The 15,840-nt window shown below is 42.4% G+C and overlaps 1 protein-coding gene across 1 annotated transcript; it reads right to left on the bottom strand.

Moving 5' to 3' along the window:
• Positions 1-3,979: 3,979 nt before the first annotated feature.
• On the bottom strand, positions 3,980-12,792 carry LOC311234874 (glutathione S-transferase P-like). Its single transcript, XM_084322129.1, has 7 exons — positions 12,573-12,792; positions 8,981-9,016; positions 7,993-8,099; positions 7,468-7,555; positions 5,980-6,083; positions 4,550-4,651; positions 3,980-4,334 (listed from the first exon to the last, which is right to left on the bottom strand). Coding segments are annotated over exons 1-7 (627 nt in total). The 5' UTR covers positions 12,574-12,792; the 3' UTR covers positions 3,980-4,145.
• Positions 12,793-15,840: the final 3,048 nt, after the last annotated feature.

Consider the following 15,840-nt stretch of genomic DNA (forward strand, 5'->3'; position numbering starts at 1 on the left):
GGGGTAAAGAAAATTAAATAAAAATGCCATTTTAGTGGTCTAAGCCAGGTTCCAAACGCACCTTTTAGTGCAGAAGGATGAATGACGCCATGTATTATTCATCTTTTGTAATTCTACCACTGGGTGTTGCTTGTCAATTGCAAATGGCCAAGGAATGAGGTTGAAGTGAGATTCTGTTTCAATCTCTCCTTGACTACAAAGTGAACACAGCCTGGCCTCCCTGGGTAGCCCTGTTTCTATGGCCAGGCTGTCTATAAATTGTCAACATTTTCTTAGTTTTCTTATCAGTTGTGGCGGTCAAGTATTCTGCCACTGTGTACTCTGTTTAGGGTTCAATAGAAGTCTAATTTACTTTGTGATTTTGTTCCCATATTTGATATATGCCCGGGTGTGTGTGTGGGCAGAGCTTCAGGGCCAGCTGGCAGAGGAGACTCTTATCTTTGTTCTACTCTTGGCACCGAATGGCTTTGTAGTTGTAGGAGTGGAAGGCCTGTCAAAGTTAATGCTTTAACTTTGGAGATTAATTTTAATTATTTAAAGCGTTAAAGAAAATGTATCTAGATTAATTTATCTATGGAGTGAAAAATGTTCAACGTTCTGAACTTTCAGCAGTATATATTTGCTTGTTCTTTTTTTGCATTGACTCAGGCACCTTTTTGAAAATCATCTGACATGAAGATGGAACACATTTTTGTTGTTAATATGATTTATATTACTGGACATTATCGTCCTCTATAAGCCACTCTGCACTTTAACATAGGCCTGGGTTGGTTTTATTTCCGTTAGCGCTGCGGATATAAGAAAGAGGTCTAGCTGAGTCAATGTTGATGGTTTTGTTGAACATTTGTATTTCACAGGAGAGAAACTATTCAAAGAAAGCTATTAAAATAGTCTTTGAATCTAAATATACTTTCTTTGTGTTGATTTTACATTAATTCCATGATTTGACTCAAGTAAATATTCGTTACAAGCTTCTGGAGGCATAGCTCACTGAACTATATTAATGAGCTTGTTTGCTAGTTTAATTGACAATAAAGTAATGTTCTTTTTAAAGGCAGGCAGAGAGGATGTTTTGACCATTAGTTGATGAAATTGGCGCTGTTAACCATTTCACTACCACACTACAGAAGGTTAAGGCGGCACGGTGGTGTAGTGGTTAACACTGTCGCCTCACAGCAAGAAGGTCCAGGGTTCGATTCCCGCTTGGGGACCAGGTTTCCATGATGCCAGGTACCCAGGTGGGGTATCTCCCAGGCCTTTCCTTGTGGAGTTTGCATGTTCTCCCCATGCTCGCAAGGGTTTCCCCCCGATAAGATAAACCCAATGGAAAAACATGCACAACAACAGATCGCTAACGCTGTGGCGTCCTTGACGAAGACGGACAGGAGCACTTGGATTGGTCCCCTGGCACGGCTCACGTTGACGCCTGTCTGCTCCCGGCTGCCCTTGGGGGGGAAGGACGACGGGATGGGTTAATCGCAGAGACGAATCGCATCGGCGATCCTAAAGAGACAATGCATGCGTGTGTGTTCCGGTGTGTGTGCTAAACTAACCGCTGTGTGTACCGCTAAAAAACATTGAGTGTCGTTGCATGCCGAATAAAGACCTCTGCAACAGGTCCTGCATTATATTATTTATAACCTAGGAGAAATAGTGTATCACGTGTTCTTCTGGCATGTGCACACGGATTTACCAGAGGCACTGGGAGGCGTGTCTGCATGCCCTTGGGCTTCGACTTTACAATCTCCCTTGAAAGATAGTTGCCTATCAATCAAAGGAGATCGGATTCATTAAAACTTTGTCAAACTGCGAGTGAAAGGTAGGTAAGATAGGGGTTTTATGAGGTAGGGAATTGAATAAGCTTGTATTGTTTAAAAGGATCCCCATTAGCTGCCACTTAAGTGGCGAGCTAGTCTTCCTGGGGTCCACACAGAAAAAACACAACAATACATGAGTGAGCTTGTAACATTATTGAATAACATAATAGACATTTTCTTTATCCCTCAGATCAAATAACATGAAGAGTCCAATCAATAGTGTAACTTGGTCTGTTAGGCTGCCCGCCCAATATAGGCTATACAGTCACTTGTGTGAATACCAACAGAGCTTCATGGAGCGTTTACGATAAACATCCATAACGGAAGAGACTCAATGCCCTCACTGGGCTTGCAAACCCACACACTGGAAGGCAAGGGGGAATCTCATTGCTTTGATATGTTCCACAATGCTTAAACAGTCACTCATTCATCAGTCCACCAGCCATTGGTTGATTCATTGGTGAAGGTCACAGCCAGCAGTTATTCACCTGTGTTTTCTCACCAATAAATGATAGATAGCAGCTGACCATCCCTTGCTGCATGCAGAGAAAGATAACTAACTTAGATTACATTTAGAAAACGAGGGCAGAATACAAGGTCCAAACTCACCAAGGCCAAAGCAAAATAACTTCCTTACATTCCCCAAAACAATACAACATAAGAACCTCTTTATATTCCTCAAAACAAAATATAAATGGTGTCACAGTACAACACAAGGGATAAAAGAAAAGTTATAAAAAGATAAAGGTAAAGGGATTTCAATGGACAATGGTGGAAATTAATTCAAATAAAATACTTGTCAACTGATTAGAAAGATATTTGAGAGCTCTGGCCTCCTGTCAACCTGTTATGTTTCATTCAAATTGGATCAGAACTGTAGGAGTTATGGTTGATGGAGGTGGACACACAACACGGACAGGAGTCATTGCAATACCTCCTCACTTGCGCTTCACGCACATGGGTGTAATCATAACATGCACCAACAAAGAAATACCCAGATGTAGGTACCCCCATCTGTATTCACTGGGAGAGTAGCAGCAGTGAGTTGGTTAGACCAAAACCGGTTTGATCCCCATGGCAACCAGCAACCATCCCTGCCCCAAGTGTCCTTGGCTTGAGCAAGACACTGAACCCCACTTGCTCCAGGGAAGACTCTCCTGTCTGACCCTGAACTTTGACCCCTCTGCTGACACGTTTACACACACACATGAAAGTTGCATGTGTTTCAGAGGGGGTGGGGGATGACATCGGTCTTGTTGGTACAAATCATTCTGTGCACTCCTTGTTAACCCCCTCTATCGCACTGTGTCCATGACCAAAGTTTTATAATGCAGTGCATTATACATTAAACAACTGCACAGATGGGGTCCCTGAGACAAAATCGTATCAAACGGGGTCTGACATGACATGTACATTTGGGGGTCATTGACATAAATGTTGAGAACCAATGCTATAATGTAATCATCATATTGAATTGGTTAGCTACCAACCCCCATCATTACCGAAGGCCAGATTGTTTCATTTGCCTCAGAAAGTTGCCCGTCCATGGTCTTCACATCACAATCTTACTGCTACAGTAATGTTTAAATAATAGATTTGAGGGGAAAATTCACCTTTTCATCAGTGATTAGCTTTGAACACATCACATTGGTTACACATGTGTCTGTCTCTAAGGAGGATATGCAAAGCTAGAAATTCCTTTATCACACTGTGTAGAATAACAATCAGGTCAGGCGCTCTGAATTCCTAAAATTCTTGGCTCTTATGTATGTGGCAAGAGAATCAACGTTGATCCACATTGACGTTTGGCATTCGAGTAATGCATCAAACACAAGTACTGGAAGAATCAAATTATTGGTCTGGATGACAGAACATGACCATACTGCAGACCTATAAATGCATACTGCACAAACATTTACATGACAAATGTATTCCTAGACTGTAGATTCGGACCCGTATTTAAATAAATAAGAAAAGAAATCACCACAACTTCATCTTTCAACCAAAGTGCATGAACTGGAAACAACTAGTAAGGGGTTAAGATTCAGTGACTGTTGGGAGGCCAATGGATGTTCTACAAATAATGTTCTTTGTTGACACAATTAAAACCAACACGTTTCACCAACATGCCTTCATCAGGGTTAAATATAGATCAATAATATATAAATAATGCACATTATTGTATATCAGTAACTCCCATTTATTGTTTTTTATAAAGGTCATAGGCAAAACAAGTGCAGGTGAAAATTGTACATCATTAACAAGGACAGATTTCAAATGTGAAAGACTTGTATCCTTGTGATGAGTTACAGATTATCTGTCAGGAATTCACTGTTTGCCGTTGCCATTGATTGGCACCTTTTTATAGGCATCGGAGTCGAGGAAAGCCTTGATTTTGGGACGTGCAGACATCTTTTCCACAAAACTCGTGAGGGTAGGGAAGGCGTCCAGGCAGGGTGGGCTCAGCACCAGGTGGTTGAGCAAAAGCTCAAACAGGCAGTAGTCAGCAAAGGACACCTGGAAAGGTAAGATACACATGGAGCTGATGATGGAAGAAAGTACAACAAACATTCATCTGAAAGGCTAATGCACACAGTACAAAGCAACCATATATTAGGGAACGCATTTTGCCAGACACTACTGGCATTCAAGTTACCTCTAACATTGGTTGATTAATGAGTTGCTTACGTAAGCGTGCACATTTTCCCCTATAACCATGTAGCTCAGTTTACCTTGTCTCCAACTAGGAATCCAGTGTTGGTTTTGGACATGAAAGCCTCAAATTTGGAGAGGTGGTTGGGCAGGTCTTTAATGTATGCATCTTTGCCAGTATCCTAGGAACAGAGACAATGCAGTGAAGTCATGATGAGAATCAACAGCTGGTTATTTGGCGTGATGGTTGTGACAATGGTTACAGATGTGGCAACAGATCATATGTATTTTATAGGGCCGTCAATCAATTACAATGAGCTGCAGTCATAAAGAAATGCATGAAAGAATGTTTAGGGAAAGTAATCATAAGTACTTATAGGGCTGTGTATTGAAATCTGATACTTTTATGGCATTGATCCAATTGCTTCAATATTATAGTATTGAAAAATGGTATGGTATCAAAATTTGGCATCATTCGATACCAAATTTCAATACCTAAGTAGTTTGATTGAAAACTTTATTAACAGATTGCAGAATGGGTACAATACAGTACAGCTCAATACTAACTGCTAAGAGGATAAAGACCAGAAAAAAACGTTTGTCTCGTTTACATAAGAACCCTCCATTTTCAATTCATCAAGACATTTATGACGTACAAATACACGGTACTACTGTGTAAGAAAAAAATATATACATCCGAAGGGGAAGAAACTGTACATTGGAGGGGGTTGGGTGGGTGGGGGGATTTTGACATTTACCGGGGCCAGTTTTGCAGCCACCCGTAGGTGCTCTTTGAGAGCGGTTTTGAAGGAGGGTAGGGATTCACATTCCTTTACGGCTGTGGGTAGGGCGTTCCACATTATTGTGGCATAATTGTAAAACGTGTTTAGTCTCTTGTTTGAGCCGAATCTGGGTTGAATTGCCAGAGTTAAATTTCATCAGTGTCAGTGAGCCAATAAGCATGTTTGTTACAATCACACATAAAAAAAGGTTTTGTTTTGGCAACGGTATCAAATCTTCAAACCAATATCCAGCCCTACCATCGGTCACAGTCGTCAATAACATCCATTTTGTGAATAAATGTGTTCCCCATGTAACATCTTTGTTGACAGACTGTTCCTTCAGACAATCTCAGTTAACATGACTGCTACCAAGAATAATTAGCAAGCATAGAGTAGCTGGACCTGTGTAACGTTACTTAGTACTTGTTGCTCTGCTGGGAAAGACCAATCGCCACTACTACATGTTTTATACAATTAATTCAAAAGTCATTCAGGGGATGCCTGGTCATGGATTATACTTCTGGTTTGCATGTCAAGAGTGATCCAGAAACGTAAACACACCAGCCACCCGGTGAGTGTCAAAGCTATGACAGATAGTTGGGGTCAAAAAGGGAAATGCTATTTTCTTTTATGCATTATGGTTTTCAAATTAAATTGAAAATATTCACTATTTTATAGTCACTAATATATAATATTGACAGCCCAATATTTGACACATTCAGACTTACATATTCAACATAAATCAGCTTTCCATATTTGAGACGCAGGTCTTCAACACCGTCGTTCATCATATCAATGAGAGATGCCTCCGTGGCATCCTTCCCATAAGCTCCTGAGTGGGAACAAAGTTAAAGCAATATTTCCCTTTGGGAACAAAGTTAAAGCAATATTTCCCTTTGGGAACAAAGTTAAAGCAATATTTCTCTTTGCTAGAACATCTTCACTCATGCCTGTATGCAGGAAGTGTCTTGGAACAGAGTGTTAATCTGAGAACAATGTGCCTCTTTTAAAGTCCCAGAGAAGGGAAGATCAAGTGACTAGACGGCTGATCCTAGATCAGAAGACCTTTTGTCAGAAGCGTTATGCGTGAGACCTTCGAGTTAATACATACGAAAGAAACTAAACCCATCTTCACACATAGAACTAGAAACTGAGCCCTGCAATATATCGATTTAAACCAAACTCTATAAACCACAAATGTAATCCTTTAGACAAAGAAACATACAAGTTCGTTTTTAAGTTTTCAGATGAACCATGTTTCCTTTCCTTTTGAGTAGGGATGTCCGATATTATCGGCCGATATCGGCATTCAAATGTGATATCGGAAAATATCGGTATCGGTTTTCAATTTTATTATTATTATTTTTTTTACATTTCTATAACCTTTATTTACCCAGGCAAGCAAGCAAGAACAAATTCTGATTTTATTTATTGACAAAAGTATGCATAATGTTGCGTTAATTCTACAACAAGAGATATGTTTTTTTTTTTTTATCCACTTTTTCTCCCATTTTCTATATTTTCTCCCATCCCAATTTCGTATCATCCAATTCAACCCTCCCCTGTCATGAACGCTGTTTCTTGCCTCCCACAAGCCGGCTGCAATGTGGACTAAGTCATACATAGCACAAGTCCCCTCCGGTACTTGAGGTAACAGCAGTCGCATCTTTTCACCTGCGCAGCTCGATCTCTCAGTGGCGAGGAGTAACGCGTGGGAGGCTCACGCTGCCCCCGACACTTCCTGATTCTACTGCGCAGGCGCACCAACCGACCTGTAGGAGTCACTGTCCACAACGCCCGATCCCCACCCATCAGTTTCCCACCCTCTAATACTGCCAATTGTATTAGTACGGACGACCAGCCAAACTGAAAACAATGTGGAGAGCTGGATTCGAACATTGGTGGCGAGTGCCTTGCCCACTACACCACCTAGCCGCCTACAACAAGAGATATGTAATGTTAATTACCTGAAATTATTCAATTTTTTGGGGGGGGAAACCCTGCATATATCGGTATCGGAAATTAAGAGTTGGACAATATCGGTATATAGGTAAAAAAGCCAATATCGAGCATCCCTACTTTTGAGTAATGTATCACATTCCCAAATAGAGGAGCTGTCCAAGACATTTTAAAACAGACATCTTCTTCAACTGAAAGGTTCAATTAGGAATGAGGAATAATGTTCCCTACGTTAGGAATATCATTGGAGAAATTACCGTGGTTGCGACCCAAGTGTCGCAGAATGGCATTCGACTGGAACAAGACCAAATCTCCATCTTCAAACTTGGGCAACTGGCCAAATACCTGGAGTCAATTTAGAAACTTGGGTCAGTTATTGTAGTCAAATGAATTCCTAGAAGCTGCATGTGTGTACTAGGGCCGACCTCGACTAATCGATCGAAAAGGAGCCGTAGTCGACTGCCAATCTCTCAGTCGAATGCAAAAAGAAAGATTTAATGTCTGATTTGGCTGTGGGTGGTGCTTAATGTCTGATTTAAGTTCAGTTAAATCAGACATTAAGCACCCCCCACAGCCCAAATGGAATGTTGGCCAATCAAAAATCAAATATACAAACCCTTAGTCTGGGACAGGCCTAATGTGTACTATAAGAAAAACATTTTACACTAGAAACAATGAAACATTTGACATTCCAGAGATGATATACGGTAGTCACTTTAGACAAACAAGCAACAAAAACAAACGAGCAGGAAAAGGACCTCTAAAAAACAACGTTAACTCACACATGTGGTTTTTAAATCTCCTTTTGTCCAGTCTTCAAAGTTGACCGCATTCTCTTTCCACTCCTGGCCCTGGTCAGCCAGCATGATCCTTGTGGCACCAATGCGCCCTGTTGCACAGAGGAGACAACACATCACAATCCCTTTTGTGGCCAAACACAATAATGTATGGCCACAATGGTATTTCCCACATATGATAATGCAGAAGAACCTAATAGTGCTTACCAAAGCGATCATGTTTCAGGAAATAGACCCAACTCATTCAGCATGGGGGGGGAAACATGACAACTGGAATGGCACTCAGGATGCTTACACCCACTCACAAGTTTTGTTTGTTTAACCTTTATTCCAGTTCCATTCATACCTGGGAGCTGCCCAGTACAACCACAGTCTGACACCATTGGCCACTGAGCAACTCCACTGGAGCAGTTGGGGGTTAAGTGCCTTGCTCAAGGGCACTTCAGCGGCAGATTTTTCCTGCCGGTCCCGGGGATCGAACCGGCGACCTTCCGGTCACAAACCCGCTTCTCTAACCATTAGGCCACCGCTGCCCCAAGTGGGCAAAGCTAGCAAGTACCACTCTCTCCCATATGGGTAATGTCAGCTATATTGATTCCAATGGGCAATGGTGGAAATTAATTCAAATAAATCGGATCAGAACTGTAGGAGTTATGGCTGATGTGGTCACAGACAGACAAACACAGGCGTGGTTGCAATACCTCACAACAATTTGTGCTCGATGGACTAGCAAAATCTTTTCACAATGGCGTGAACGCTCAATGACAGCCAGTGTTGGAAAAGCTTGACTTAACATTATGCATTAAACACACAATTGTCAAACAATGTAAGCGTCCTGAAGACAGTTTTTTTACAGGCTATAAAATACTGCGTTTCTCCCCAAAAGTAGGCGTGCCACAAAAAACATCCACATATTCAAAGAAGTCATAAAAAAATTAAAAGATGCATACAAGATTAAATGCTTTTTACATACCTCGGACTGCAAAGTAGGTGATGGTGTATGGAGGCACTGAGGGAAGAGACAAATACACAAAGGAAAGAAATCCTTAATTTGCTAAACGATGAAGCTTTTATTTCTAGAATGGAAGATGTCCTCTTTTTTGAAAATTTAAAGAAAACGTTTATGTTTAACACGCGTGTGGTCCCGCTTTTGTTACTCACCCAATGTTGCGGACCCACAACATTATTGGGATTATAAAACAAAGCCATAACAATGTAAAAAACTGAAGAACACCACAAATGAGTGTAGGAGGGTGCACATTGCACTCAATGACTCAAGTGTGGTTATTTTACGTTCTTAAAATAAAATGAGCCAAGGCGTCTCGTGTTAAAACATCGTTATCGTTTAACTCATCTTCTAGTTTGATTGAACATTTTATTAACAGATTGCAGAATGGGTACAATACAGTACGGCTCAAACATTGTAGTAAACATTGAGCGGGTCCCACAGACCCGAACACACCACACAATGGTAGAGCCATATGAAATCCGTTTAATTTTTTTCCAAATTCCGTTTTTTCCGTTTTAATATTTCAGAATTCTGTATTTTGCTTTGTACGCTCATGTTACCATCAGAAATAGTGTCTAATAAGTGGGAATTAATAAATGTCCACAATTTAATAAGATATAACAGTCCATTTAATAGGGCCGTCTTAAATACTTTGAAGCTTCGAAGCTTCGTTCGATGGGCATGGGATTCGAATATGAAAATAAAATTTGATTATTTAAAAAAAAAAAAATTATATATATTTTTGCAAAATCAACTCTGCCTCTCTTTGTTAACTACAACAAGCAATGCTGTTTGTTATTTAAGATGAGGTCGGACTCGGCACTGACAGATTTGTGTTCATTGTGCTGCTTTTATAAAGCCTCAAATGACGGCTTACAATATTTCATGAAAGCAAAGTGTTTTGTTTGTCTAAGATTTTAAAAGGTTTAAACTTTACAGCACTGACAAAGTTGAACAAAGTGCTGTACAAGTTCCACAACATAAAAAAAAAAGTAAAAAAAAAAAAAAATTAATTTTTAATTTTTTTTTTTATAGTGGATTCCATTTTTATTGCTCAATTCCGCGATTCCGTCCGCGATTCCGTGATCGCGGATTCCATATGGCTCTACACAATGGTTACGCATGTTTAGCCCACACACACAATTTTTCACTCGCTGGAATTAACTGCTGTTACGTCGGATTATTACAAAAAAAGTTTGGACCGCACTAATTTAACAGGCAACAAGGAGATTCCACCAAGCATCAGTTTAAAGGAAAACGCCAACATTTTGGGCTTATTTGCCATCTACCCTGGAGTTAGACAAGAAGATGCATACCTTTTTCTTCTCCGTGCATGCAGTAGGACGCTAAGCTAGACTAACGGTGCACACCTTCCTACTCCTACTGCATGCACAGAGAAGAAAAAGGTATGCATCTTCTTGTCTAACTCCAGGGTAGATGGCAAATAAGCTAATTTCCCAACACATTGGAGTTTTCCTTTAAATAGGCAGCCCGTGCCGCCGCTGCCGCGTTATTTTTTTTGTCCTAGCCGCATTTCTGGCAGACGCTCTCTGATTGGCCACCGACATGTTTGCCCAATCGCGTGACGAGCTTGTGTCTTTGCCCATTTCCGTGTCGAACAGCCTGCAAACTACCTGGCGTTCTATCGCCATGCTCTAAGACAAACTCTAACCTTAACCAACTTTGAAAGAGTGCCTAAGCTTAACCGGTGTAGAAACAGGCGTCGGCCAATCAGAGAGCGTCTTGCCAGAAATGCGGCTAGGAAAAAAGAATAACGCATATTTTCAGATCGCGCAAACCGAACGCGGAAGTGCAACTCCGTTAGGGAAAATATACACGCGTCCGTGCCTCTCAGGAAGGAACAGATTGATTGAAAAGTTTATTAACAGATTGCAGAATGGGTACGTACAATACAGCTCAATACATACAATTGTTAAGGGGATGCAGACCAGAGAAAGACTTTCGTCTTGTTTACATCAGGGTCCCCCATTTTCAATTCATCAGGACATGATTGATTGATTGATTGAAAACTTTATTAACAGATTGCAGAATGGGTACAATACAGTACAGCTCAATACACACAATTGTTAAGGGGATGCAGACCAGAGAAAGACTTTCGTCTTGTTTACATCAGGGTCCCCCATTTTCAATTCATCGGGACATATATGACATACATGACATACAGATAGTCAGTACTGCTACATCTATACATTTATGACATACCAGATTTGCAAATACAGTACTGTTTGTGATACAGAAGGAGTCAGGAAAAGGGAGTATATACATTTGACGTAGAAACTGTACATTGGAGGAGGTTGGGTGGGGGGGGTTGGGTACACTGGGATATTGACAACCATACTGGGTAATCTACATTGGAGGTGGTTGGGGGGGGGGGGGGCACACTGTATATACAAGCAAAACTGTACATTGAGGGGGGGGGGGGGGGGGGAGACACTGTACAAACAAACAAAATTGTACATTGGACTATTGACAAAACCATACTAGGTAAATGACTGTACATTGGAGGGGGTTGGGTTAGGATATTTACAGGGGCCAGTGTTGAATTGCAGTCTCCCGTAGGTGTCCCTTGAGAGAGGTTTTGAAAGTGGGTAGTGATCCACATTCCTTTACAGCTTTGGGTAGGGCGTTCCACATTGATGTGGCATAATTGCGAAACGCGTTTAGTCCCTTATTTGAGCCGAATCTGGGTTTAACATGATTTGTGGAGCTCCCTCTGGTGTTGTGATCGTGGTATTCACTGACCTTTGGGAAGTATTTTGACATGTACATGGGTACCTTGGTCGTGTAGTGTATCTTGTAGACCAGGCCCATTGCAAGTTGCTGTACTCTGTCGTCTACTCTAAGCCATCCTAGGTTGTCAAAGTGGGCAGGGGTGAGGTGGGTTCTAGGAGTAAGGTCAAGCAGTAGTCTGACCAGTTTGTTTTGAGATGTTTGTAATTTTGTTTTTAGCGCCTTTGAGGTGCTTTGGTACCATGAGGTGCAAGCATAGTCGTAGTACCATATATGACATACATGACATACAGATACAGTACTGCTACATTTATGACATCAGATTTGCAAATACAGTACTGTTTGTGATACAAAAGTGTCCAGAAAAGGAGTGTATACGTAGAAACTGTACATTGGAGGAGGTTGGGTGGGTGGGGGTGTACATTGGAGGTGGGGGGGGGGGGGGGGGGGTTGGGTAGAGGGTGGGGGGGGGGGGGGGGGGGGTTGGGTAGAGGGGGGGGGGGGTTCGGGGGAAGATTCGCTGGAGCACACGGAAACGGACTTTAGGCTATTGAGCCGTTCTGGCGTCTAGAGTCTAGACTACTTCCTAAAATGTGCCGCAAATTGTCAATAGCGGACCATGTGCTCATCCAGTGAATCTGTCCCCCCACCAATTCAAGTTCAAGTTCAGTTCAGTTCTCGTATTGTTGGTAGTATTATTATGCAATGGTATGATTGATAAGACAGCAAGAGAGTGACAAATAGTTGAATATCAGAATCATCAGTGCGGCGAATATTCCAATTCGAAGACGAGGACATTACTTACTTGTATTTACGTAACTGTAGCTTTTTAGCTAAGACCCTGTGAAGAGATGCCAAGTAGTTGCACAACGACAAGATGCTGCTGCTGCTGCTGCCGGCGAAGAGTCAAGACCCGAGTAAAGTGACCACTTCCCTTGCAGTGAATGAATCCACACCGGGGGTTATTAGAGCGATATCGTTCTGCAGGTTTCCGCTGAGTCACTGTACCTTTCCACGAGTCACGCGGCACGTCCAATATGGATATGGGATATCTGCAGAGCCGCAAGCACAATAGGGTATATCTGCAGAGCCGCAAGCACAATAGGGAATATCTGCAGAGCCGCAAGCACAATAGGGGATATCTGCAGAACCGCAAGCCCAACGTCTGGGCGGGGCGCCTAAATATTAAAGGCAACCAACTTGTGTCTAGCCACGCCCAACTTGCGTCTAGCCACGCCCCCGCGGCGACGCGGCAGGAGCAGAGCGCAGCGGCGCTCTGCCGCGGAGCTCTGTCGCGGCAGCATTATGTAGCAGTAATCCCCCCTCTTTTAACATTGACAACTAGCTCAACTGGTAGCGCCACCTTGCTGTGGATCCTTGGTGACAAGTTCGATTCCCTTCTTCCTCTTTTTTTTTTTTTTTTTTAACATGCATTCTTTCGCCGGTTAAGTTTAGGCATGTTAACTTTAAGCATTGTTTCGGAGTTGGTCAAGGTTAGGGTTAAGGTTAGGCATTGTTTCGGAGTTGGTTAAGGTTAGAAGGGTTAAGTTTAGGCGCTGTTTCGGAGATGGTTAAGGTTAGAGTTTGTCTTAGAGAATGGCAATATTCTTTCGGAGTTGGTTAAGGTTAAGGTTAAGTTTAGGCATTGTTTCGGAGTTGGTTAAGGTTAGGGTTAAGGTTAGGCATTGTTTCGGAGTTGGTTAAGGTTAGAAGGGTTAAGTTTAGGCGCTGTTTTGGAGCTGGTTAAGGTTAGAGTTTGTCTTAGAGAATGGCAATAGACAGCCTATTTCCGCGCTGCAGCTCTCTCGCGCTGCCGTGGTCACATGGGCGTAGTGGCCAATCAGAGAAAAGCTAAACACAAGTTGGTTGCCTAAAATATTGACGCGGGCGGGGCTTCGGGGCTTGTACTCTGTTTGAGGCGGGACTTCGGGGCTTGTACTCGGTTTGAGGCGGGACTTCGGGGCTTGTACTCAGTTTGACTGTGCATTCGGGCTTGTACTCTCGGTTTGACTGTGCAGTAGTCAGTTTGTGCTGTTTATTTTTACAAGCAGTGAGGACTCGACAGCATTTGCATTTCTGTGTTCCGTGTTGCAGGTTAAGGTTATGGTTAGGGTTAAGGTTAAGGTTAGGGTTAGGGTTAGGGTTAAAAATAAACAGCACAAACTGACTACTTCCGGGTTTTACAGGAAACAAGACAAGGTACAAGCCCCGACGCCCCGCCCACGCACAGTCAAACAGAGTACAAGCCCCGAAGCCCCGCCCAGACATTGGGCTTGCGGCTCTGCAGATATACCCTACTCGGCACGTCAGGTAATTAAGGAATTCTCTTTCCGCTCTGAAATTGACTAACATTTTCAAAATAAAGGTTTCCATTGCAATCTCATTGTAAAAAGTGTTCTGCATCAAATGTTGACGAAGCAGTTTTAGTAAAAGACAGAGCATAGCATTTGGTAAATATGTCAAATAAGAATATAAGTGTAAATATAATGTAAATTATATAAAATACTATAATATAATATTATGTAGCCCCCACAGTGTGTGTAAGTAAGTAAGTAAGTAAGTAAGTAAGTAAGTAAGGCTTTATTTGTATAGCACCGTTCCCAGCACGAATGCACAGAGTGCTTCACAAGTTTACAAAACAAAAGAACAGGTCAATTCATAAAAACATACAATATAAAAACAGGCACGGACAAAGACAGGAGAAACGAAATCACGTATGTATGTGGCCAAACGCCAACCTGAACAGGTGGGTTTTTAGCTGCCCCTTGAACGAGTCCACAGAGGGGGGGGCTCTCAAGACCTGGGGGAGCTCATTCCAGAGCCTAGGGGCCACAGAGGGGGAGGCTCTCAAGTCAAGTCAAGAGTCGCTTACACCCATACTGCAGCCACAGACACATACATACAGACATGACGCAACTGACTCCAACCAGAGGAGATAAACAATATAAAAAATACAATAAAGTACCTGCACAGCAAGATGTCTGGCAACACCACATATATATAGTAATAGTATAACCAAATGTCGATTATCGAATATCTATAATATAACGACCAAATATTGGTTATTCAATAATTGCCGGCCATTTATCTTACTTACTTACTTACTTAGGCCTTTAAATTCCCAAAGGAACATAGGCCATCGACGAAGCTCCTCCATCCTCTTCGGTCTTGTGCCCTCCGGCTCCGCTCCAGATCTACACGCTGCCAGGACAGCACTTCTTTCTTCATCTCCTGTTCTGTGGTTCTTCTCCAGGTGGTTTTTGGTCTGCCTCTCTTCCTCCTGCCCTGTGGGTTCCATGTCAGCGCCCGCTTTGTGATTGATTTCTTTCTTCTGAGTGTGTGACCTATCCACTTCCTCCTCCGGATTTGAATTTCTATTGTGTCCTGTTTGGTGAGTTCCCACAGGTTGGCGTTAGAGATGGTGTTGGGCCAGTATATTCCCAGGAGGCGTCTGAGGCACCGGTTGGTGAAGGTCTGTAGCTTATTGAGTATGGTGGTGGTGGTTTTCCAAGATTCTGAGCCATATAGTAGAGTGGTCTTTACGTTTGAGTTGAAGATCTGTAGCTTGGTCTTGAGTGACAGGTTTTTTGCCTTCCAGATAATGTTTAGCATGTTGAATGTTGTCCTTGCCTTTCCAATCCTGGCTTGGACATCGTCTTCCGTACCCCCTTCCACAGAAATGATGCTTCCAAGGTAAGTGAAGCTGTTTACATCCTCTAATCTAATGGGTTTTGTTCCATGGTTATGGGTGTGTTGTTCTTGCTGTTGATACGCATTACTTTGGTTTTGGATGAGTTTATTTTGAGCCCGAGCAGAGCAGCAGTTTCTTCCAGTTTTCCAGATTCTTTCTGCATCTGTTGATGTGTGTGAGCCAGTAGTGCCAGGTCATCAGCGAAAATCCAGATCTTCTAGCTGCTCTGTCAAGCTCCATTGTGTGCCGGTTTTTCTGTTGCTAGTTGTTTCTTTCATCACCCAGTCTATGCAGAGGAGGAAAATAAAGGGTGAGAGCAGGCACCCCTGCCGCACACCAGTCAGGACCTCAAGAGCTTCTGATATACATCCTTCATGGAGGA

Source organism: Notolepis coatsorum (assembly GCF_963971535.1).
Source record: "Notolepis coatsorum genome assembly, chromosome: 9".
In the NCBI taxonomy this organism is placed as follows: Eukaryota; Metazoa; Chordata; class Actinopteri; order Aulopiformes; family Paralepididae; genus Notolepis; species Notolepis coatsorum.

Bases quoted from the DNA above. Each gene is read 5' to 3' on its own strand.
- LOC311234874 (XM_084322129.1), bottom strand. The intron at 7,556-7,992 runs GTGAGTTAACGT...AATTGACTCCAG, and splicing joins GAGATTTAAAAACCACATGT to GTATTTGGCCAGTTGCCCAA. The intron at 4,652-5,979 runs GTAAGTCTGAAT...CTCTGTTCCTAG, and splicing joins AGCTGATTTATGTTGAATAT to GATACTGGCAAAGATGCATA.